This window comes from Osmia bicornis, chromosome 2, assembly GCF_907164935.1.
Source record: "Osmia bicornis bicornis chromosome 2, iOsmBic2.1, whole genome shotgun sequence".
In the NCBI taxonomy this organism is placed as follows: domain Eukaryota; kingdom Metazoa; phylum Arthropoda; class Insecta; order Hymenoptera; family Megachilidae; genus Osmia; species Osmia bicornis.
Genome location: NC_060217.1, coordinates 12647588 through 12672974, shown reverse-complemented (window position 1 = coordinate 12672974; position 25387 = coordinate 12647588). Strand labels below are relative to the sequence as shown.

Sequence of the window (25387 nt, the reverse complement as noted above, 5' to 3'; positions counted from 1 at the left end):
ATCACCAACTTTACTGCTACTCACGTGAGTGATATTTATATAACAGTTTAAGAAAATCATGCATTTCAAATTTGCAATATTTTATTACATATTGTATATGTATATGTATCTCTACAAAAGTGAACACCAATTAACATATTATATAATTATATATATAATATTAGACATAATAACATTTTTTATGACTAGCATCATATAAGCTCCTTCTTTTAGTATAATTTGTTTATCAGTTCCAGTAGACTAATTTTTCATTTCATTACTTCACTTGTAGTGATAATAAATAATGGTAACTCATGTTTTCTAAACCACAAATTTAAGAGGAAATGTTACATATTATAACATTAAAATGACTTATGATTTCATTAACTGACCTATTAAACAATTCAAGATTTATTGCTAACATGCAAACATAGTCAAATGTTTCATTTTTATATAATATGTAATAAATAATGATTTCAAGACACTTCAGTTTTCTATGATCCGCAAACAGGACAGCTCAACCGAGCCAGCTATGTATTTTGACTGGATTAGATGTCTATATTCTTAATAATAAAGAATAGACACAATCCACTGTTTGCCAACTGTGTGTTATCTTTGGTACTTTCTTATAACAGTATACCGTTCTCTACATTCTATGCTGTGCTAGACTTCAGTGACTCATCTATCAAATAATCAGAAGCATATCCCTACAATGCTTTTGTTTGGTGATTCTCTATGGTCTCAAGACGAGACTAGAGATAGCATTATTCTTGCCAAAGTGCTTTCCATTATACGGATCATAAGCATACGCTTGATAATCAGAACACAAAACTTAATTAATAACTTAGTTTTAAAATCTATAGTAAAAGATTAAAATTATTCTAACTTACATGGACGGATTGGGTCTAAGTACGATATTGCGAAATTTCATTCTAAAAATTTTTCAAACGTTATAGATGATAGAAATAGCATAGTATGTAAACATATATAAAACAAAAAAGGAAGAGCTTTTCCATGAGATGGTATAGATATTAAATTTTTAAATACTGAATAAGTCTGCAGTTGATTGATTCTAAAAAATGTATAAAAAATGTATAATACTATTATCAAAATGGCCTAATCTTTGAATGATCTATGGTAATAATTTTAAATGCATTTGTGACTAGTATGAGATATGTCAAATCATGTTCCCATATATGGAAGAATTATTATATACTATTCTTCGTGTAAATATCTGAACGCATGTTGGCAGTTTTCTTATCCGATTCAGTCTGAAACAGTGTTGGAATTCATTTGAGCTGTGCTGGCGTGGAAGATCTATCGTAAGATGATGATGGAGGTACAGCTAATGACGGGGGTAAACTGGTAGTACTTGTCAGTGTGGAATCCAATTTTCTAGCTTCGTGTTCTAACAATACTGCATCTAATGATGGATCTTGCGACACTGTTCTCAAAGAGTCACCCAAAGCTTGTCTCAATTGTTGCATTTCACGACCAGCTCTTGAACTTCTCAGCACGTACAATTGTCGACGTTTTATTTCTTGGTTCAGTTGTTCGCGTAACAATTGTATCTGTTCATAGATTTAATCGCATAACAAATATTCATAAAGAGAGCAAGAGAAATAAAAAATTGAGTAGATATTAGTATACCTGATTTTCCAGACGTAACACCTGTTGACGATGGCTTTGCTCCCTTGCCTCCAACAATTTTTCTGCTTGCAATTGAGCCGCTCTAAGTCTTTCTATTTCTCCCATTCTGTCTCGGCTGTAATCGTATATCGAATGCGTGTGTACGTAACTCGATTTCACTCTTATAAGTTCAGCTTCCTTTTCTGCAAGTTGAGTCTCCAATCTGCGCACTTTTAATCTCAATTCTCTGTTCTCTTGTTCAAAGTGATCAAAATCAAAACTTGTACCCAGCAATTCAGCGTGTGCTTTTTCAGGACGTTCGTAACTTTTACTACGACTGGTTGATTTATACAAAGATAACTGGCGTTCTAAGTTACGTTTATCAGCTTCCAATAATTTCACCTAAAAGAAAACAAATGTTTCTTACCCCTGTGATTATCTTTTTGTTGTAAATGTTACCTTCTCATTTAGAGCTTCTGCCTTTCCTCTTATCTCACTTCTCTCCCTCTGAGCTGTTTGCAACTGTCTCAACAATTCTTCATCTCTGTTCGTACTTTCTTCTTGTGGATAAGCAACTAGTCTCAGTTGAGATTCTAAGGCACAGCGTTGTACTTCGTTATTCGCCAATTCATTCTGCAGACGAGTGATTTGATCTGTTAACGTTTGATTTGTATGTTTTAAATCGCTTAAAGACTGTTGCAGAGATTCCGCGCGTTCTGATAGAACTCTGCGTTCGTTTTCAGCATTCGAAAGTTGTTTCTGTAACTGAAATAGAAAGTAGGGAAAACTGTTTGAAATTTTCAAGAGACAAATCACTGATGGTTGATACCTGTTTGGTCTTTTCATTAGAAGTCTGTAAGGAAGCTGTTAATTCCATAACATGGTGTTGGAATGAATTAATTTCATTTTTCAATTCGCTCTCCGTATTAGATGCTTTCTCCAGCGCAAGATTTAGCTGTTCTGTTGTAGACTTCAATGAAGCACAACGTTCTTCTAAACTTGCCATGGCTCGATTTTGAATGTCATTGCGTTCTTGCAGCTTCTGAACATTTGCTTCCTTTTCTTGGTACATCATTTGCAATCTTTGAAGATCACCTTCTAATGACATCCTTTGCAATTCTAACTTTGTAGCGCGGGATTCACTTCTACTCAGCTCCTCTTGTAGATTACGTTTTTCATTTTCTACTTTATTCAAGGCTTGCTTCAGTTTGTCCAGCTTGTCCTACAATATTTTTTATTTTACCTCTGTTTCGTTGAAAAAGAAATTATATTCTTACCTCATATTGTGACTTTTCTTCAGAACTACTGTTAATCATCAATTCAAGATTCGTCATTTTTTCACGCAACTGTTCACACTCCTCCGTTTTTTGTTGCAAAGCGTTTAACTGAAATACACTTATCAAATAACCGAATATATATTACCATTGTAACGTTGTAAGCAAAACATACCTGCATTTCGTAACCGCTCTGTTTCTGCGAAAGTTTCACTTCCAACGAGTTCTTTTCATCTTGCAACATTCTTATGTTCGTTAGTAAATGATTTATTTGAGCATCTGATCTGTTTTGTACTTCCTGAGTCTCTGCCAATTGCTTTTGCAAATTACACAATTCTGTTTTGTAATCATCCTGGAATTTAAATAAATGTGCAATGTAAAATTAGTAGACTACAAATTGCAATGATCAATTGTATGATTACCCTTTCACGTTCAATTTGAGCTACTTGTTGCATTAGAGAACGTACACCCTTTCTGATAACTTCTGGATCAACGTCAAGTATCATATCTCTACTGGAGTCAATATGATCTTGCACTAAATTGTAACAAAAATACATTAACTTGGCATTATTTAGAATGATCTATTTATTACGTACCCCTCGCTGGACTCCATCTTCTCGAAGGGCTCATTACTTTAAAAGGTATATTAACGCTACCATCCATTTGAATACCCGCGATACGACGTAAAGTAGAGCCTACGCTACTCAATTTTTGCTCCACCTCCTTCTTCGCCATTTCTAATTGCGATAACTGTGCATCTAAAGCTCGAACCCGTCCCTCGGATCCTCCAAGACGTGCTTTGAGTTCTTGAATTTGTTGAGAAGCATCAGCCAGACAAACTTCCAGATTGTGCTTTTGATCCTCCAATTTTCTTTCGCGACATCGACTGTCTTCGAGTCGAACCACCAGCTCTTGTTCCCTGGTTCTCCACCTTTCGTTCTCTTCGTCAGAACGTGAACGTAATCTTCCCAGTTCTTGTCTGGTTACTTTCAAACTATTATCCACGTCTACTAACTGCTTCTTCAATTGATGCAACTGGAGTTGCAAACGTTCCCTTTCTTCGGTTTCGTTCGTCAATCGAGCATGCAATTCCTTTTCATCATTCTGCGCTTGTGCGTTACTGTTATGAGATTTTTGTAACTCATCCTGGGTAAAACGAAGCTGTTTCTGAAGTTGTAACATTTCTCTTTCCACGTCGCGAAGCTGCGTTTGAAGGCGAGATCTCTCCGCATCTATATTTACTTTCGTATCTTCCAATGCTTTTGCATGTACAAAATATAAATAAATAACGTGCAATGATACTATAAATGATCATTATAAAATATATTACCTGCAATCTTTTGATAAGCTTCTTCCAACGTTCTGTTCTGTTCTCTTTTCTCACTCTCAATACGTTTCACATGTTCGCGTAGCTCTTTGTTACTGCTGTTGTATTTTTCTTTCTCATACGTGGAATCACCCAATTGTCTTCTGACATCCATTAATTCTTTCCGTAAGGTTTCATTTAGATTTTCAGCTATAAATGCACGGTAATTAAAGTAGGAGCAATAAGCAATATCGATATGAAAAGTAAATATAATACCATCTTTAAGCTTTCTAATCGTTTCCTGTAATTGATTTTGCAAACTATCAACTCTGTCTTCAGTCATGTGCAATTGAACTTGCAACTCTTCGGATTCCCTTTGCGCTGATTCTCGTTCTTTCCATAACTCTTCAACTTTTAACTCGAGTTTGATCTTCTCTTCGTCGGCTTTTAACTTGGCTTCGTCTAATTTTGTCTTAAGACGGCTCAACTCGTCGCGCAACTGATTTGTATTGTTACGCTCTTGTTCGGCACGCGATGCGGCTTCCCTTTTAACTCGTTCTACGTTACTTTTTTCCTCTTCCATTTCACGCAATACTCCTTCGAGTTTTTCCACTAACGCTTGTTGATCGTGATGAGCTGTAAAAATGATTACTTATTGAAATTTGCATTGAATCCTCGCATTTTACATGTACGTTTATTACCTATAAGAAGAGCTTGCTGTTTATCATTTTCTGCTCTAAGAAGAACCTCTTCATGTTGCTGGCACAGATTTTCCATATGCTGTTGCATTTCATCAATCTTTTGGTGCAGCTGATTTATTTCATTATCTTTCTCTTCTCCAAGTTGTAACAGAGATTGTTGAAGTCGCTTTTCCAAACCCATTTTTATCTGTTCCTGTAAATGAATTCAATTAATATCCTTGTACGATATTTCTGGTGATTACGTTTATAAACACAATACTTTTTCATCGTTCAATTTTTTAATACTCTCTTCGCTATGCTTCTTCATGTTAGAAATGATTTGATGAAATTCAGCTTCTTGATCGCCACTTTGTTGAGTTAAAGCTTGTTTCACTTCCTGTGCCCGTTTCTCACTGTTTTCCAACTCCTTCACCAGCCTTTCCACTTGACCTTTCAAATTTTCTTGCTTTATCAACAATTCCTTCTGTTCTTTTTCTAATTGTGTTTTCTTCACGTGCATATTTTCTAAATTGCTTTGCGTGTCGAATAAGACACCTTCCAAGGTTTCTTTTTCGCTACGCATTGATGCAAGCTGTTCCTGTAATCTCTGAACTTCTTTTTCATTAGTTTCTAAAAGTACCTGCAACGAAACAATACAAATAAATTTACAATATAATTTGCAATGGTGTATAAAATATTTACTTGTTTCTCTTCGTTGTCTTTTACAAGATCTTCCAAATTTCGATTGATTCTTCCATTCATTTCATTCGCCTGTTCTAATCTTTGCCTAAGTCTCATTAATTCCTCGTTCAACGTTTCCTTCTTTCGTGCTAAAACTGATAATTGATTACTCAAATCCCCACGCTCGCGCGTAACTTGTGCTAATTCCATTTCGATCTTTTCTTTTTCAATTTCCAGGAACTTCACTTTCTCGTTCAATGTTACTTTTTCTGATTCTAAATCGAGCCTAGTTTGTTCTGCTTGAAGTAATTCTTTTCTCAACGAACCCAAATCACCTTGCTGATCAGTGCATTGACTTGCCAATTTATTTTTTTCTTCTGTTACCTGAATTGAAAAAATATCATCGATGATTTGTATGATTAAGTAAATTCAGAGTGGCTTAGAATCGTTACTTTTTTTAGTTCTTCTTCCAGTCGTTGCTTTTCTTGCTCGTGGTTGCTGCAGACGGTCTCTAATTTCATTAAAACTTCTTGCATATCTGATTTTTCTAACAATACTCGTTCCAATTCCAATTCCAAGTCGCCTGGGTGATAATTAATCAATTTAAATTAAACAAAACATTTGTGAAAAATAAGGTACGATTTTAAAATAAAATTCACCCTTATTTTTTTCAATTTGCGAAATTAATCCATCAGTTTCTAATTTTTGCTGCTCGAGCATATCTTTTGCAAGATATGCTTTATTCAATTCTTCGCGTAAAGTTAATAATTCTTCTCTCATTTTGCTGCATCTGTCTTCTTCCGATCGAAGATTTAATTCTCTGATAATTTAATTTACATTTTGTTAATCAACAGTGGTACGCGTTAACAGAGTTGTTATTCATCATACCTTAATTCAATGTCCTTGGATAATCTATTGACTTCATTTTGAAGATATAATTTTTCATCTTCCAGATTATCACATAGCTTTTGCAATCTGTTGTTAGCTTTTTGTAACTTCTCACAATCGCTGTTTAAGTTCTCCATCTAAAAATACCCACTTTATGTCAATAATGAATGATAAGTCATACATTATCTACGAAAAAGTTTAAAAAAGAATACAGCTTACCATGCTGTTAATTTCCACTCTACTTTTATCCAGTGCATTTTTCTCTAATCTTACAATATCAAGACCTTTCTGTAACATGTCTTTCTCTTGAACAAGCTGCGAACATTGTGATCTCGTCGCGTCCAATTCAGTGACCAATTCCTCTACTTTTTTCTCTAAACTTTTAACATTTTCTTCCGCGTTCTCGCACTGTTTGCGACTCGTTAGCAATTGCTCTTTGTTCGTTTGCAATTTAACCTGATATAATAACTCGTTTAAATATGATATTAGAAAATATAGTAAGCACACAATAGGATGAATTTGTGCTCTCATAATTTACCAAAACATACAATACAAAATCTTCACACCTGAAGCTCGTGTATAGTTAACTGATATTTGTGTAGAGCTGATTGTACAGCACTGATAGTACTTTCAGCAAAAGCTGGAATGGTGTTGCTTCTTGTACCTCTTTTCGGTGATTTTTGAGGGATTGGCCCAGTGGGGGATAAATGAAGATGAGGAGGCGGTTGAGTATTTTCAATATCCTGACTTTCAGCATCTTGGATCACAATATGCGCTATATCTTTTAATGCAGATTGAAGAATTTCAATGTCGTCTTGTATGCGCACATTGCGATGCATTTCTGCTTCTGCATCCCCAAACTTTTCTTCCTAAATATGAAATATAATTACTGTACATCAGCTATTCACTTCTAGTTGACATCGTTTTGATTTAAATGTTTACCAAATTATGAACGTCGCGAACAAGTTGATTAATTCTTTCTTCTTTTGCGCGAATCTCGTTTTGAGCAATATCGTACCGCTGCTTAACTGCTGTTAATTCTGTTCTTAATTCATTTACCTCCTGCTCTTGTGCTTGTTGAATGTGCTGCGATATCTGAAACACGATAAAATTGAAATGTAAATAATATATGATACAACAGAATTTATTAATAAAATGATGTACCACTGGTTGCATAGCCGCATGCATTCGCATAGCGAATCCTGTATTGTTACAAGCCGATGAAACTTCGTTAAAGGTTGAAATGATACTGTTTTTCATCTTCAATAGATCTCTTTCTGTATTTGATTTTATCTCTGCAAATAATCGTTTTACGGAAACAACATCGCGCCAAAGATTTAATAGCCTGTTGTGCTCAGAAGTATAATATTCATTAAAAGCCTGTTCCTCTTCTCTCCATTCTTCTTCTTTTACAGCCAGTTCTTCTCTCAGAATATCCCAATCGTTACTTAGTTTCTGCAGATCGTTTGTAAGTGCTTCATTTGTATGATGAGATTCTTCTAACTGATCCTTCAAAGTTGTGTTTAATTGTAATAATTTTTCACACCTGAATGAAAAATGATATTTAAATAATCATACCAAACATTTAATGGCTTTCATTCAAGTAGAAAAATATTACCTTCTACGTTCATCTGCAAGTTTTCTTAAAGCAGTATCTAAATCATGAATTTGTTCTTCACGTATTTCCCTCAGTGTCTGTTGAGCTGCATCTAGAGCAGAGTTTGCAGGGGGTATAGAGCTTGAAATTTTGTTAGTGTCATATGTAACAGATTCAGCCATTTGATTTTCAAGTTCTGAACATCTTTGCTTATACTGTAAAACCTAAACACATGAATTAGTACTAAATGTTTGAAGATTTAATCCTAGGCAAATATAAGCTTTACTTTAGCTTGTAAACGGGAAACAAGAGCAGCCTGGTGTTGCTGTGCTTGGCGATAAGTATCCAAACGTCTTTTATAGTTTGTTGTTTCTTCTTCAAGTCTATGGCGTAGTTCATAATTTTGTCTGACCAATACATCAGGTGAGAGATCTTCATCGCTTACACGGTCTTCTGTGCCACCTGTTATACTGCCAGTAGAGTCCATTTTAGTACCTCTGTTTCTGTCTCCCTACAATAATAGTAATAATAATGATTTTTTTAATACAAAAATAACAAAGACTTATTAGTACTTATATGATTTGATACCTTGTAAAGTTCAAAAAATTTCTTATATTACATTATATTAAAAATGAAAAACAACTATGTACAAATATTGAAAAATATTTATTGTGGTGTTGTTTGTTAATACAATTAGCATTTTGCCGCATTGTGATAAAACGGTGTGAAGCATAAAGTCAGATATTCATCATTTAGGTTATGTTTTTGTTTATTGTTTACGGTTGCTTAGGAAATTGTGTAGGGATCATGCGATCCCTGTTCGATTTTTTGATACTTTAAGTTGGTTGTTCTGGTGGAGTAGTTAAGGGGCGCGAAATCGAATAAAAAATATTTAAAAAAGAAGAAAATGTACTATCCATTTGGCAAGGTAAAAATGAAAATATTTTCCTGTAACAAAAATTCATGGATACAATGGCTGTGTCTAAAAACATTTTCAATACTAAATGCATCGAAATACCTCTCTCATTTTATTGGGGCCTCTGAGAAACGGTGCTCGCCGCCTTTCCATCTGTCCTTTCGCCGAAAATTGTGAGAAACCCTTAGACAATGGCTAAAACATATTTTTTTTAAATGCATCAAATACTTTCGTTTTCTTAGACAATAAAAATGAGGAAAGGAAACGATAAGAATGAGAGATGATTTTTATAACATTTGACTCGTGTTCCACGGCACGTATTTCAATCCAGTTATGGTTACATTAGGTCAGTTTAATCTACACGAGTGCAATAATCAAAGCAATTAAAAAAAGTGCCATTATCGACACGAGTTAGTCAGATACATTTTCCGTGAAACTTTCAACTTTTCCTGGTTCCTTATTTTCCTCGATCTCCATGTTTTGAAACATTTGGAATTAGGGTCAGAAAATGGTAACTCTTAAGGATGGCATTATCCCTTAAATTCTAAAAATTCATGTCAAAGTAATTTGATAAGCTGTCGTGGTTGAATCGTTGGAACATTCGAGTAAGAGGTATTACCGAATACCCATCACTGTTATTGGACATTCTAATTGCCAGGGAAAACGAATTGCCAACGGGACGAGTGGAGCATGGTCGTGCTCCTCGAGTTTCTTCTTTTGCCAAAGCTTTGTCGTATCCGGTATCTGCGCAAATGGAAGTAGAAGAAGCACAACCCTCTGCCAGGTACCGAATGGCACCAATCGATATGTGTATAGCCAAACTGGCTTGCTCCTCCTCACCAGGATATCACCCCTCGAATACGTTCATCCAACTTTTCTATTACTCCCAACACACTTCTTTCGAATCGTTACAAATATTCTAAGTGACCAGCATCGGAATCCCTTAACCCTTTCATAACGAATTCATTTCGATAATGCAACGTGGTCGAGCAATTTGGAAAATTTTTATTGAAAAATTTAGTACAAAGTTCGAGGCGCGAACGTGGGTGGGTATCGTTCCGGAGAACTCCCTGAGAATCTCGCAGCTGGACTAACAATCGCGACAAGATAAACTACCAGGGATCGCGTTCGATCTCCCCCGCGGATAGCAATAACAATTATCGCGTTTAAAAGTTGTTGAAGTCTGAAAATTTATGGCTCGTTTTCGATCACGTGTCCCGTTCGAAACGATATCGAGTTTGAAACTCGGCGCCTCGTAATTGCGCGATGTCAGGGAACAATTCATCGAATTCGGCCAACTTATTTTAAACAAATTCAGAAAATCGTCGTTGATTCGACGTACAGTCTCCGGACAAATTGCCAAATCGGTAATCGCGAGTGATCGTGGAATTTGAACCGTGTCAAAGCAACGAGGGAAACGAGCGAACCAGATCGAACCGCATACCCATTTATCTGAACGAGTTTTTGTAGACAGTGGTTCCGTGGGTCATTGAGATTTCACCTCTTCTCTCGTTATTTCTCCCTCTTTTCTCACGTTATCCCCTCGGTGATAGCGACACTGGCATATTGTACGTGTGCTTTTTACTATTTCTCTACGATACGATACTTTAGCTAGTTTCGTCAGGGTTCGAAAGAGACTTACTCATTCGAAAGCTTCGAATAATGTTAACCAGAGTAAATTATAGGGTGTCCGCCCCTAAAAAATTTCTAGGGGTAGACGCCCTGTTAATAGGAAATAGCGAAAGTTTCAACGACCACGGTAGAAGCATGAATCGATTCGGTATTCGAAGCATTTAATCGAACCTCATTCTACCATGGTCAAGGACGAGCCAAGGCGTCCCTTTTGCGAAACTATGTGACCGTGAATTCTCGTGCAACGAGGCCCGAATTCTCTCACGCTACACCCTTTCGATGCACTTATCGGATAACTTGAGCACCCTTCGTACACCGAGAGGTGTTCAAGTTATTCTACCAAAGAAGAAGAAGGATCAATTTAATATTTTATATTACTATCTGAACTTATATGTACGTATTTCAATTACACCCTCGAATCTATTAATGTTCTGCGAAATGGTTACAAAACACGATTACATCAGCACATCATTATGGGTGATTAAATCGTCCACGGAAATAAACAACGGTCAATGTCCAGTTAGATAGAAGACTCTATTCGGAAATTCGTCTATCGACGGCGCCTCTGATTATCTTCTATTATATTTACCAATTCCATCATTCTAAGGATCAAAGACTGGCGCTTCTCTTCATTTTTTTCCCTCGCGTTCAATTTTAATTTTTTAATTTTTAATTTTTCATCATGGGAGGTGAAGAGAAGTTCCAGAAACTGGAGGAACTTTTTATATTTAATTTGTGATGCCGTTCATCAAAAAATATGTCCTATTTAATTATTTTTGGCAATTTCGAAAGTCTACAAAGTTTCGTGCAATCTTTCACGATTCTTCCTCGTGAATCATCGTCACGTAGCGTCAAAGTCTGGAAAGAAATTATTTTAATTTGCGTATTAATTAATTAGAACAGTAAGACGTGACGAAAAGAACGTCTCGCAGAAACGGGGAAATTACCACGGTCAATGTCCATCGTTCGCCTGGTTCACGTGCCTACCGATACGACCTCACGCAACTCGGAGGAACGATTACAAGAGACACGAAACCATGAAAAGATGAGAAACCATGCGCGTGCTATTAGTCGTGGCGCGAATTGATTAGTCATTCTTTTTTTCTTCTTCCAGTAGAATCTTATAGAACTAAAAAAGAGCTGTTAATGATATAATTATTGTAGTAAATAGGGAGCGTATCTTGGTTCGTGCGAGACTATGTTGTAAAAACGTTTTCTCTCGATAACGAGTGGTTACAAATTAGCGTTTCTTACGCTTCAGCTTTTTTTTTGTGATTCTTCTTCAATTTATCTATAATAGTTTGATAGGATGTATCTGGTGGAAGGGAATATAACACGGTAATTGCGTTAACACCTTCCATTGTTTATGCTGGTTAACATTTTACTCAGGAATCGAATCGAATTTCATATGTTACGTAAAAGTTACACGAATACATAGAGGGTTAAGCAGTATCGATCGGTTACAAGGGCGACATATGTGTCACTGATTGCGTGCTTCAGTTACGCACGTTTCGCTTCCTTTTTATGGTACGCGATCCAGGAAACGCAAAACTTATTTCCTGATACTGTTACCAAAGAATTTTACCTCTATGTGTCGTCTATAACCGACCCAGTTCCGGAGGTCAGGAAAGCTGAGACACGTGGGGTGCTTTTCTATCCACGTGACAGAATCAACCCTAACCGCGAAGCCCGGCCAAATGACCATGTTCGAACACGTATTATCCCCTTCGAATATGCGTCATGTCTCTGTGAAACTGGCCACTGGTCAATCTACTTACCAGCCCCCCAAGTCCTACCGGAAACACGACTTTTAATAAGCCCACGTGGGTGAAAATCAATGAAACTTATGGGATAAAGGCAACGCGAAAACGCGTATTCAGTAACAAAAAAAAAAAAAGTTTGCAAAATCATCGTTGGCGTTGAATGTTGTTGGATCAAGATGAATAATTGGTGCGTGCATGATTGGCTCGGTAATCGCAGCTAAGTTTAATGATAGACAACTGTTGGTGAGAGAGATCATTATCCGAGAAATGATGGAAACACGAGAGTACCGGTGTCGGGTTCGTTTACTCGATTCTACGTGGTAAGCCGGTTTTGCACCGGGGTGCAAGTTAATGGAAGGAGTCAATCAATCCTGACCCTAACGAAACTAGTTAACTAGTAGTGGCAATTATCTAATTTCTCCGGGGCGAGTGTGTTCGAGGCTGGAGATCTCTTGGAACGATCGAAGATTCAACCGATTAAGTGCGGTTACAAAATCAATTTCATTTTCAAATAGTTCCTTACTATACTATTATAACTACTATTAGTAAACTTTAATTTGAAAAAGCTATAATTAAAATAAAAATATTACTAAATATTCCTTCGAAGTAAAATGATAACTGGAAGTTTTATGAATGAATCAGCTGTGTCATCTGCAAGAATCTACTATAAAACTTGTGAAAAAGGAAAAAAGAAAAACAAAAACACTCGTAAACAGCCCTCCCAATCAACATGGTACTTTAGAGCGAGCAGAGTCCCATTGTAATCGTGATTATTTTCCCCGCGACAACTCACCCGTGACATCTCGAAGGATTTATCGTAAGAAAAACGACAAGAATTATCGATGATTTGTGGAGAATGGAGTACGATGATGGATGATGGGTCGGCGGCGATGCAGTTTCTTCAGGGCCTGGGGACAGACAACGAGGGTTCGACCGCGTTCGAACCGGACTAACTCGGCGTCTAGCTTCCACTGAAGGCGCCGGCGTCGTCGTACCCCTACGGCGTCGGCGTCTCGACCGTTCCTCGCGATCGCGTGTCCACGCGAACTCCATGGGCCTGGCCACGATCCATGGATCCCTAAAGGGGGTTGTTCGCTTCGGATCGGATACCAGCGTTATTTTCACTGAAGCCTCGTAAACTCAGTTTCGTTGATTATAACGACGTAATTTACGAGAGGCGAGCTTTTACGCTAACGAGGAATTGTCGCGTTCAATTTGCGAAGATAAAAAATTGAACGATATCCTTAATAAAAGAAGGGATAGTATGATATTTCAACCAAACTTCCGGTTCTTTACTTCCAATTATTTAAGTAGAAAGTTTGCATGGCCCGTAGGAGGATTGTTTCGTGCACGAAGGAAGGAAAATATTTCTTCCGGGGGTGGGAGGTCATCTGCGGCCTGGTACCCCTGGCGTAATGGTTTCCCGATCTCTCGGTACTTTTACAGAAAACTTTTAACCATCCGAATCATTCGAGTCACGGAATGCATGAATCGTGACACAATTCGTCGATTTACGATCAAAGGTTTAATAGAAATATTAGGAACACTCGTGACGTTTTATCGGTATTACTACTCACGGTAGTCATAACATATTACCGCAATAACAAGCAGTATTTCCAAAGATGACGCACGGTAGAGTTAATAAACACTAACAAATCGATTAGTAGACGGAATAAATTATATTTTCTGTGTAATCGATACGCACGATGAAATAATGAAGATTCTCCTGAAAACATCTATTGTTAACACAAAGCTTCCTGTTTTCACGGGAAATTTCTAGTCATCGTGAATTTCAAGTTACGTATCAATTTAAGAGGGAGAAACGTTATCAGAGGGGACTTTGTACCATCAATTTTACCTTGACTTACAATACATCATTGACCGGATGATTTGAAGCGCGAATAACATGCAGAAAATTTAATTGCCTCTTCCAAATAATTTCAAAAGTGCAATTTCATTATTTTTTCTTTTTTCTAAAGGATGCGAGACAATAATTTCAAGATAAATTTTCAAATATATGTAAATCATAAATAATGATAATTACAAAGATGCGTATAAATTAAAGATCATATTTTCAAATGTGGTTTCCCATAAACGTAGACTCGGTAATGAAGTCCTCTGGAGTATTTCGACCTGAACTTAATCTTGATAAAATTATATCCTATACCGCCGGAAGTAACCCACATGGCTCCGTTGTTCTCGTCAGATAACGAATCGACTCCTATGCACGTGATCGTTGCACTCGTGGGCCCGTACTCTGCCTCGACTTCCTGTAACAAAATCAAAATCTAATCAGTGCTAATATTTTCTGGTTCATTCATCCCGTTCAGTTATCATTTGCGATACTATTAATAGTAACAGTATTAGTATTAATAATTGTTGGAGCGCGATTCGTGGTAACTTTAAGTTTAAATCAAATTAAGTGTAAAATCTCTCAACCTTTTTAACTTGCAACAAGCATCGAAGCGATTCGAAAGTCTACACAGTCATTAAATTATTCGAACATTTGCGAGATATCATTGAATGCCAGTCATTATTCACACTTTTCGCGTTCGCTTAAATCGTTTCGACTTCGAACTCGTCTCGGGGAAGATAACAGGAAGGCGAAATAACAAAACGCCACGGAAGAAGAACCGGATCTGAGACGGCGATAACATTGAAACATGCTAAATATAATGCAATTTGACATAATTTCTTCGGGTAGAGTGAACTTAGGAATTTTAGATAACGTGGATCGAATTAATCAAACGGTGGACGGTGAGTTTCGAAAGATCCGAAGCGATTCGATTATCGTGTCGATTAAAGAATTTCTGAGATGTTTAAAAAATTATTGCTAGTTTGAAGAAGTAGAAAAACCTTTAACAACGAGAAACGCGATAGATAACGTTCGAGATGTCTTGTTTGTTTTACATATCGAGCGATTAAAAGGTGATGTTTAATAAACATCAACTGACACGAGAGAGTACTTGATTACTCCATCTTTCTTATAAAAATAACCTCGACGATGATAGTAAAAAAACGTTCGTAGAACGATTTCGATGAATGTTATATACTATTTTCAACGAATGTAAAAAAAATCATAATCTTCGAAAGCACGCTGTTCTCATTCGAGGACGTTCAATTAGCGATTACTTTCATTACAGCGATTTCTCGTTTCCACTCTAAAGTTCACGATATACAATCAACCATAATTATGTTATCCATGCTGGAAATTTTCATTCAGGGCTGTCGAGAGATTCGTTAGGCCCCTGACAAATTCATCGTTTAGGGGTTCCAAGAGAAATACAAATATTCATTAAATTTCTAACAATTTATTTTAATTTTTACAATGCAATTATTTTCAAGGATTTTTTAATCGGGAGGGATGGCACGATACTTTTGACCAACAATGTACATACATGACATATACTGTAGACCGTTTCCCTTTATCTCTGTGACTAGATTAGAGGACGTTAACACCTCGTGTGCTCTTCACGAATAGTACAGTACACAATACTATATACTGCTAACACTTTTAATTTATTCTACTTACTATCAGAATATATAAAAATATAAAAATAATGGAATATTTCTTAGTTGACATTGAAAGTATGTTATATTATTTCTCTACTTTTCATTCCTAATCGTATCTCTTGGATTGACCTATGCATATGATTAGTGATTAATGAGTGGAATTGTATCTTGCACGCACTTGATATGCACCGATCCTATACGATCTCCTCACATCGTACTCCCAGATAACTTGATCGTCCGTTCGTCTCTGGCAATATTCGTTCTTGTATGCAGTCGCGAACAAAACGTTCAACGCGAGAAACAACAGGAACAGGCCCATCCTTTTGTCGAATGCCTTTCGTTTAACGCACGAAGGCCGTGTTTTTTCAAGATCACCGAATATAATATTGAGAAGAAGGAAAGAAAAAGAAGAGCGCACAACACAGACACAGAATCGTATCGTTGATTGGTCGAATTGGCGAACAGGCAAGCCGATCAAATGGAAAACACCGTTTATTTATCGAACAGACACGATGCTGCGTGTTACAGCTAACAACTGGGCAGTATTAATAGTCGACCATCATCGATACACCGAAAGTTCCCCCCAGTTCTGTAATATTTACTCTCGTTGCACTCTGACGGACGTTTCTTCTTAGTCGAGATTAGATACAACGCCTGGTATCTTGTTTCTGTTATTTCGACCGACTCGCTATCAAACTTTCTTCTCGCGATTCGAGTAACTTTCGTGATTTCCAGCTGATAGAGACCAGTTTCGAATCATTTCTCCTTTCGTTATTAATTTGTGGAGGACAAAGAATTGCTCGATTTGCTTAAAATTTGCTAAAATATTCTTAGCAATTTCGAAGATCGACAGGGGTTCGATGTGTCGTGAGATCCGATCACTCGATGTTTCTACGATTCAGTAGAAGTGGTGGAAGATTAGGCAAACCGGCGAGGCTGCGCGCTGCAAGTAGTATAAACTTGCAATGATCGGACATGAGTAAGATAGTGCACCCTGGCGCTGCAACCATTTCAATCTGCTCTACGGAATCGGTCGAAGATTTTTTAACAATCTATAGAATTTACTATATATTTCAGTTTCATCTAAATCAAAAGACTAAAAAACGATTTTTGAAGAATTTTTCGAAAAAGATATGATTCCATAGAAAAAATGAACTATTTCCAGCGCAATGATTCCAACAGTGCGTTAAACGTTTTCACCGCAAACAAATTGGCAGTAAAAGCAGACCATTGGTATGCCAGTCAGGTGAATCCGTTCTCACAGTAATCGTACCTGGAACCACGTGGCACGAGTTGCCCAAGAAAATGACTTTCCATCTTGTTACTGGCAAACAAACCGAGTTAAGAGCTTTTAACTAATAGCCCAAACCGCAATGAAACATTTTAACAACGTTCCATAGGAAAAAGTACCAATCTTTGGTGAACCTTTCGATAAAAAACGAACCATTCTTTCGATTTCTTTTCGTTTTTTCTTCGACAACTTAATCTACTTACGTGCAGTGTTATACTTGGTAAATTAAAATTGAAAGTAAACAGTAAACAAAAATTAATCGCAAACACGAATTCCGAGAAATCGAAGGCGCTTGATGAATTTTTCAAAAGATAGCTTCGAAAAAGGCAACGAAGTGTATAATTGATAAATTGATAACGCTGTTATAAAACGAAAGAGAACGAATCGTGATTATCTAACGGGGTCTCTGATTCGATAACAAGGGTCGGCAAACACGAAAACTCGACGATCCATGACGAAAATAAGCCATTACCAAGCTTTTTTTAATTTAGTACTTTTTTTAATCGATTCTTGGCGAAGAAACAATTTCTGTTGCGTGTCTCCCACGGATGATATGTAAAAAAAAATATATATATATAGTAAGCTGCGTATTGATTTATTTCAGCAGCCGTCGTCAAGGAACTGCATTTCAATATTATCGCATGATAAGATTGCGTTACACACTTGTTCCACGTGTCTTTGAATTTCCACTTTTTCCATGATCGTTTCTCGCGAAAGGAGCCTATATTTCACCTGTCATTCTATCGTATCGATAATTCTGGTAAAATGAAACGAAACGGCGAAAGATTACAGGCTGATTTCGATCAGATGACTAAACGCTGACGAAAGAGGAGATCGGTGAGCAATTAGCAACAATCTCGTATATTCGTCGAGTTAGCAGCTGACGAGGAGAACGAAGGAAGGGGGTAAATAAAAATAAAAAAAAAAAAGAAGCGTGAGAGGAAAGGAGAAAAGCAGATGCGCGATAATACCGACAGCATCTCTCGAACTGGCGACCCCAGCCTCTCAAAGTCCGTTCAAGCTGTGCTGCCCCCGGGTCATCCTCTCATCTCTGTAACATTATTTACACTTCCACCCGTACAATCGAGCGAACCGATTAAATACACACGTTTATGTGTCTATTTGAGAAGTTGTTTGTTGCTAATGTTACATCAGATACAGGATTTTCTGCATTGATTCGATAAAGGGGTTGGCTCGAGGTGATCTCTCAACAAGTCGACTGTTGCGTCGATCGCCGCGACCTACATCACAAATATTGCATAACCGAATGATTAATAATAAATTAGTAATAATTGTAAACGTTTTAGAATGGGACGGTTAAAGCAGGGTACATACACGCGCAAGTAAAAAATAAAATAAACGATTATATTAAAAAAAATTTCATTCCGAATAGGTTTTATTAATGATTTACGATATCATTATAATATCCTCACGAGTATTTACACGAATGTTATCATCTGTCCGGCGTCTTATAAAAATATCAAATACTATAAATACAGAAATCCTGCGAACGCCTCGTTATTGCACACACGAATCAGCTGAAATGTTTCCATTAATTTTTAAATCTATCCGCACTCAAGCTTATCAATGTACTGTCATAATAATTATAGCTTACTTAACGTTATTTACAACTTAGCCACTAGGAAGCTCTTAACGAATTGCATCGAATTAAATATAAAATAATTATTATAAAGTATAAAATCGTTTCATCTTATACGTGTATACGTATACTGGTACACGTTTGTTAGATTATCTATCGTAGCCGGGGGTTCAAAGTCGAATCGTCGACGCGAAAGGGAAGAAAAGAAGTAGTAATAAAAAATAGAAAATCCGACGAGAAATAAATGCCTGTTACATAGTATTACACATTAGGTACGATTAAACGTTACTATTTACACGCGACGAGACGCGATACAATTTTCACGCTCAGCGATGCTTTAGAAAATTTCAACTTAACGCTCTCTCGTTCTCGCACATCACTATAGCAGTCTACAAAGATAGGAACCTAGGTTAATCGGGGCGCGCAAAACCGTCGTTCATCCAGCAACGATTAGCACGTGATTCAAACGTGTCTTGTCTTTTCATTACAGTTTTTTCCTTTTTTTTTTTTTTTCTTCGCTTTGCATCCGCTTCAGTCGCGATTTCAGAACCTACTTATCGTCGATAGAGGCGAACTTGACCTCACAAGTCCTCACGTTTTCCCCACTCGAATCTTACAGTTTCTCGTTCCATTCTCTCCTTCGTTTCTTCCTCGTCTACCCAATACTGGCTGTTCACGTGAAATCGTTCGAATCCCTTCGAACCTCGCGTCTCGAACTGTATGTACAATCCTAGCCTCTGATCATCGTTTAGAGATGTTTGCTTCTCGATGTTCGATCTAGTTTAGAAACTAGTGCACTACACCAAGTGGTGGATTGTGCTGCACAGGTTGCGCCCTGATCATACCGGCTAGCCGCCTGAACGGTAGCTGGAGGTGATAGTAAGCGCAGTAGGGCAACGGGTCCCAATAAGTGAACAGAGCTTCCCGTTTGTCGAGGACGGTGCCCAACAAATGGGGCACCGTTTCTCCGGTGGGTCGTTTCAATGCACAGGCGACCGCGTCGGGAAGCGAGTTTCTTTCCGCGGTGAAAAAGACGTCGGAATTCTGTCTGGAGAAATGCCTGCACGGTCGCCAGACTAGTCGTGGGTGTATGCCGGTGTGGCAGATGTAAGGTAGACTGACGCCAACGCGACAGCCTATAGGTACTAGTTCTCCGTCCTCCGCTATAGCCAGCCGGAAACTCAGGTGACCGTTGATCTTTGAGCCAAAGGAACGGGCAAAGAATCGGTCGAGCCACTGCACCACTTCCGGTCGCTCCTCAGGGATCAGGCCTCGATCCTCGTCCACCAGACAGGTCACGTTCGCCACCACCCTCGATTCCTTAACGGTGGTGCAGGTGATGTAGTGTTTACCGTTCGGGTCTCGAACCACCACCCAGGGTTTGTTCTCGGTGATCTCGTGTTGCTGGTTACGGAACTCCCTCGCGGTCGGTGGTAGAACCACCTTACCTCGGTCGCTCATCCCCGCTGGACCAGCTGATAACATTAAGTATCTACCGGTGGTGAACGCGTTCTGCTCGTACAATCTTGCCACGTCCTGCATCGAACGCAGGACGGAATGATAAGGGGTAGGTAGAGCCAGGGCGCGACATCTCCGTAGAAGTTCCAAGGGATCGTCCAAGGTTGTCACTTCACTGGCACTTGGCACGAAACACTCACAGCCCATCACCTCCAGATAGGGTTTCGCTAGGGCGTCGTAGTAGGCTGTATTGCTGGCGCTCACCGGGATGTAGTATACCGCCTTCTCCTTCTGCACGATGTCCTTTAACGCTTTTATGTACTTGATCGCGTTCCCCGGGCCGGGTTTCGGTATCGTGTAGAACTTGGAGCAAGCGGTCGAGAATTTCGCTAAACCGAACAGACCGTCCAGTTCGCAGACCACCACTCTGGCCCCGGCTTTGTAGAAATTACGGGCCAGATGGACCGCTTGCACGGTACTACCACCGCTGATCAGTACGCACCGTTTGTTTCGGATTCTTTCCGAAGCCGGTGTGTAGAGTATGGTTAGGAACCACTTGAGTGCAGCTACGGGAAGTTGGAAAAGTACCCAGAGCATGTAGATCCAGATGGACGCCCATAGCGCCGGTGCCCAAAACGCGTAGCTTATACCGGTGATGATACCTTGGAGTACTCCAAACGCCACACCGACGTAAGCGATCAGTATCTTGAACAGGAACGAATCGTTTCGGTTGTGATTCTGTCCTTGTGTCGATTGCACCTCGTAGTTTAATTGTATCCTCTGCTGCTGTTGCTGTTGCTGTTGCTGACGTCTCGGTGAAAAGATCACGGTAGGGGCGATCGAATTGTTCGACGAGTAAGAGACGTTCGATGCGTTTGAAGAATTGGAAATGTTCGATATCGATCGCTTCAACGTTGATATCGGCGATACGAAGGGTGGCGACGTAGACAGAGGTGAACTGGGCATGGGTGGTGACACGCTGTTGCTTCTGGAGATCGATGGACTCGAGGACCAGAACCTCGAGACGTTTTCACTGGTGCAGGCTGGCATTTTAGAATTTTCTTCTTTCCTTTTTCCTTCTTCCCAACAAAACTTGTCGAAAGGGTCGTCGATGGATCGCGATCAAACCGAGCCTGTCTGGTGAATAGATCTTCTCTCGAACCACGGATTCATAGCTCGATCTTAAAACGAACGAGTCAGACGAAATTTTTGAACAAGAAGATTTCAGATAGACTAGCGGCTCCGATGAAGACAGACTTTCCACAGAGTCTGGTTGTAAAATAAGACGAGGGCACACATGTATACTCCACTCGTTGAAGACACGCTGCTACAGCAGCTAGAAAGGAAACCTTTTCCTCGCGATTTACCAACGAATTTGCCGGTATGCACACGCAGCTTTAACTGAGGCCGGTCCTCCGATCTCTTGGTCTCTTATGCGTTCTGCATCTCGGACGCACTATGAACCGGCCTCTTATCTAATCGTGCAGCCTCAGACACCGTGATTGAAAGAAAGAAGGAATCGGGTCCTCGCTGTGATCAACGTCTCGTTGTATTTTTTCTTCTCTCTTTTTTTCTTTTATTCTGCTAGAAAACTCGTCGGATTAATTAAGTAAATAGAATCACGCATTGTCGAATGTCGTGACACAGAGAATTCTCGAACGTAATTTTGAATGAGGTGCATTTAATGCAGATGCATCATACGTGTGTCTAATAATTGTTTGTTTTTTTTTGCTATTTTACGAGAAACCTTAATTGACCGGTGTTTCTCATCTTATGAATTTATTCAAATTGAAGACATCATACCTTTTTACGATATTTTTATTATTATTATCATTTTGTATTTTGTTTTCTATATTTATGTTAGTTACTGTCGTATTATAGATATATAGAATCTTGTTTACCGGATAATGTCATAAGGTAAAGGTCTCGTTTGAATCTGTTTTTTTTTCTTGTTTCACATTTCATAAATTATACAAAACAAATCTATAATAACAAAGGTATGATAGGTAGCGCTCCACTACGTCCATGATCGAAATTCAAACTTAAAGCAACTGTCAACCGCCATCAGAGTATCGTGTCACAGAGAGTTTATACGCCACATAAAATGTCCAAAACTAGAACGTACGTAACATATTCAGCTCAACAATTCTTTAATGAATATTCAAAATATAAATTCTCTCCAGATATCATCTATTTTGTGTATTCCATTTTCGTTCTTGATTGCATTTGACATTTTTAAATGTGATTTAAGTATGAGAGTATGAATATATTTTTTGCACTTTTATCATATAGGGGTTAAATTCAAGTTTGAACCTATAAAATTTAATATTTCTTTTGTCTCTACCTTAAACAAAATTTAAACAGGAACTTACAATTAATAGGATTATGTATTTCTTTCAGGCAAAAGAAAAATGCAGGAACACAAACAACTGATACGAATAATATGTTAGAAATAGCTTCCTTGCAGGAACAAGTCAAGCTACTGACAATTGAAAATGAGCATTTAAGGAAATATATTATTGAGGAACCGCGAAATAGTTTGAAACCTACAACACCTACAACTCCAACTGATGGAGTTGATCAAACTCCAAAACATTCAAGATCATTACGAAAGAAGTTAGATACTCCAGTTACAAATGAGAAGAATAAAATACCAATGCGAGGTTGTACCTGTAAAGGTACATGTATCTCTAAAATATGTGGGTGCGTAAAAAAGCACATTTTATGTGGACAATTATGTAAATGTAATAATGATGCCTGTAAAAATCAGGTAAGTAGTTCCTATGTTTTAATACTTAAATTGGTACACAAATTATATAATATGTAAATTGGAAATCAACTTGATAGGTACAAAAAAATATGGAACAAAACAAAGAAAATTTGGAAATGCAAGAGTATGCAACAGTATCCAAGAGTATATTTAGTCCAGATGTTATAAAAGATGATATAAATCTTAATGTGGAACAATTAAGAACTTCATCTTTATATTTTGGGAGTCCTAAACAGTTAACTTTTGCATCAGATAAAGAAGAAGAAAAAGAAAAGAAGGAAGCAAAAATAGTAATCAGTAAAAGCAGTAAAAATAGTAAGGAATCAAAAGAACATGATAAAAAAGACCAGAAAAATATACTTACAACAAGAAACAAATCCAAAAAAATCAGCCCTAAACCACATAGTACCAAACAAGTGGAAAACATTGAAAGTACTTCTGGTAAAAAAGAGGAAAGACAGAATAGTAAGAAAACGGAAAAGCAAGTAATGGAGAGATATAATGAAACAGATACCAAAATAAATAAGAAAATTAAAGAAATAGATAAACGAACAAATAATTATATGAAGAACATAGCCAATGGTATGGTATCATTAAGGCATGCTCAGAAAGGATCAAAGCAAGTTTCGGTCAATAAACCAAATAGAAACAATATTATTAGCGATTCAGATTCAAACGGTGAGAAATTAAATTAAAGATTTAAAATTTAAATAATCGTACCAATAATCATTTAATTTAAAAAAATTATAGATGATATTTCTATTTCCGAGAAAGAAGTCCCACAAGGTGGAATTAATAACGGTTCTAAATCGTTTCAACAAAAAGAAACTTTGGATGTAAATCCGACCCCTATTAAAAACGAGGTTCTAAATTCATTTAAATCAAATTTCGAATAATTTACTTGAATATGTATTGACAAGTTTTGTTATTTTTTACATTTAGAACATTAATGATGATGTTAATCCGATGAAACCTAAACATGAATTATCTAGAACACCCATTCACGGATCATCAGTGTCTCGTGATAATTCTGATATATCAATGTCGTTGTGTACTACCGTAATAGATGAAAATCGCCAGCTTCCTGAAGGTAAATCACAGTGTTTTCACAATCTTTAATAGTTTAATTTGTTAAGAAAATAATCGATATGAGTTTTGTTACACCAGAATTCAACCAAGCTGAAGTAGATTGGGAGGAATATCAGTCGCAGCTCGTACCGTGTGCAAAGTGCAAAAGAAAATTCCATCCACTTAGAATTAAAAAGCACGAATCCTGTTGTAAAGGTCGGAGTCACTGATATCAAGTGTTTCGATCGTTTTTAATATCCTTGACTATGAATAACAATTTTTACTAAATTGATGGCTAGTTAGACGGGATTAATAATAAATTAAATTAGTTACAACTTTGGCCCATTCAATATAATTATATCGTCAGAATCTACTATACAATATTTCTCAAATACTAGCTAACAGTACAATAGAACTACCTACATACAGTATATACGTATATAATGATTGGTATTTATACATGTATGTAATTCTTATGTGCGAATCGAAAAGATAACGCACATGTTCACAGAACCACACACGTTCAAAACGCATACGTACCCGTATTCAACACTGATTATTAGAATATTATTCGTGTATTGTTTTCTAAGTCTTACTTATTATACATCTCTATATAACTAACATTCTTTAATATTTTTTTTTTACACTTCTATGTATGTACAACTTGGGGACAAATTATATAATGTATACATATATTACGGATCTATTGGAGTTACACATATACTGATATTGTGATGTCGCAAAATTAAAAACTGCTGATTTTTTTCTTCTAATGCTTAAGAAAATATAATCTGGTGTATCGTAACGAAATGATGTCTTCTGACAGTCTCTTGGGAAGTTTCATAATTATTATAATTATTTATCCATTGAAGTAGCATGTTCTTCCATAAAATGCTGATGGTATCGAAAATATAGAGTTGCACAGTTGCAGCCATAAAAAATAAAATTATTGTACATACACACATGAGAAAAATGACAGTAGTGCCAAGAATGAAGTTAATTTTGTTTTTATATAGTATGAATCATAGTATATAAACACACATTATATAAGTGTAGTCTATCTTTTTCTTTAGATCTTGTATACCGTGGTAACGACACAATTTAATATACATTTTAAAATAAACTATCGCTTAAATATTTTGTAATAAAATACACAATGAGTTGTATGTAAAGATCTATTTTATAATACAAGTGGTATACAGACACCAACGCATCGTAATACGATTACAAATAATACTGCTTGAAATTATAAAATAAAATTGTTCAGAATCAATGAAAACAAAAAATATCCAATATGAACACGACTAGAAATCATACTTATTATCCTACACAATAAAATGAT

At 37.2% G+C, this 25387-nt stretch overlaps 4 protein-coding genes across 6 annotated transcripts; 1 reads left to right on the top strand and 3 right to left on the bottom strand.

Annotated features, from left to right (window-relative positions):
• Positions 1-372: 372 nt before the first annotated feature.
• Positions 373-13330, bottom strand: LOC114879689 (rootletin). Of its 2 annotated transcripts, none has more exons than XM_029194877.2 (24): positions 13139-13330; positions 9053-9145; positions 8321-8545; positions 8056-8258; positions 7602-7983; positions 7380-7532; positions 7004-7306; positions 6657-6893; positions 6438-6574; positions 6209-6369; positions 6002-6132; positions 5571-5933; positions 5149-5508; positions 4890-5082; positions 4465-4824; positions 4213-4398; positions 3479-4141; positions 3305-3417; positions 3058-3234; positions 2886-2993; positions 2438-2830; positions 2068-2373; positions 1630-2010; positions 373-1550 (listed from the first exon to the last, which is right to left on the bottom strand). In XM_029194877.2, exons 1-24 carry the CDS (start codon positions 13145-13147, stop codon positions 1269-1271), a joined length of 5919 nt encoding a protein of 1972 aa, XP_029050710.2. In that variant the 5' UTR covers positions 13148-13330; the 3' UTR covers positions 373-1268. The 2 variants fall into 2 exon arrangements, with proteins under 2 accessions (XP_029050710.2, XP_046145316.1); XM_046289360.1 differs by lacking the exon at positions 13139-13330 and adding an exon at positions 8623-8982 and having other exon boundaries at positions 9053-9139.
• A 950-nt stretch (positions 13331-14280) lies between these two features.
• LOC114879710 lies at positions 14281-18034 on the bottom strand. Of its 2 annotated transcripts, none has more exons than XM_046289435.1 (2): positions 17813-18034; positions 14281-14615 (listed from the first exon to the last, which is right to left on the bottom strand). In XM_046289435.1, exons 1-2 carry the CDS (start codon positions 17846-17848, stop codon positions 14412-14414), a joined length of 240 nt encoding a protein of 79 aa, XP_046145391.1. In that variant the 5' UTR covers positions 17849-18034; the 3' UTR covers positions 14281-14411. The 2 variants fall into 2 exon arrangements, with proteins under 2 accessions (XP_046145391.1, XP_029050748.1); XM_029194915.2 differs by lacking the exon at positions 17813-18034 and adding an exon at positions 16037-16806.
• A 478-nt stretch (positions 18035-18512) lies between these two features.
• LOC114879704 lies at positions 18513-21686 on the bottom strand. Its single transcript, XM_029194906.2, has one exon. It carries the CDS (start codon positions 21255-21257, stop codon positions 19539-19541), a length of 1719 nt encoding a protein of 572 aa, XP_029050739.2. The 5' UTR covers positions 21258-21686; the 3' UTR covers positions 18513-19538.
• Positions 21687-22216: 530 nt separating this feature from the next.
• On the top strand, positions 22217-25344 carry LOC114879706. The gene is made up of 6 exons (XM_029194907.2): positions 22217-22328; positions 22608-22977; positions 23055-23655; positions 23728-23840; positions 23920-24067; positions 24145-25344. The coding sequence occupies exons 1-6, from the start codon at positions 22312-22314 to the stop codon at positions 24273-24275; spliced, it is 1380 nt and encodes a 459-aa protein (XP_029050740.2). The 5' UTR covers positions 22217-22311; the 3' UTR covers positions 24276-25344.
• The last annotated feature ends 43 nt before the right edge of the window (positions 25345-25387 follow it).

Excerpts from the sequence above, each read along its gene's own strand:
- LOC114879689 (XM_029194877.2), bottom strand. Across the intron at positions 8,546-9,052 it reads GCCCCAATAAAATGAGAGAG|GGAGACAGAAACAGAGGTAC; the intron begins GTATTTCGATGC and ends CTATTATTGTAG. Across the intron at positions 2,831-2,885 it reads AAGAAAAGTCACAATATGAG|GACAAGCTGGACAAACTGAA; the intron begins GTAAGAATATAA and ends AAAATATTGTAG.
- LOC114879710 (XM_029194915.2), bottom strand. The coding sequence starts at position 16,177 with ATGGGCCTGTTCCTGTTGTTTCTCGCGTTGAACGTTTTGTTCGCGACT. Across the intron at positions 14,616-16,036 it reads ATAGGATCGGTGCATATCAA|GAAGTCGAGGCAGAGTACGG; the intron begins GTGCGTGCAAGA and ends ATTTTGTTACAG.
- LOC114879704 (XM_029194906.2), bottom strand. The coding sequence starts at position 21,257 with ATGCCAGCCTGCACCAGTGAAAACGTCTCGAGGTTCTGGTCCTCGAGT.
- LOC114879706 (XM_029194907.2), top strand. Across the intron at positions 23,841-23,919 it reads CGACCCCTATTAAAAACGAG|AACATTAATGATGATGTTAA; the intron begins GTTCTAAATTCA and ends TTTTACATTTAG. Across the intron at positions 24,068-24,144 it reads AAATCGCCAGCTTCCTGAAG|AATTCAACCAAGCTGAAGTA; the intron begins GTAAATCACAGT and ends TTGTTACACCAG.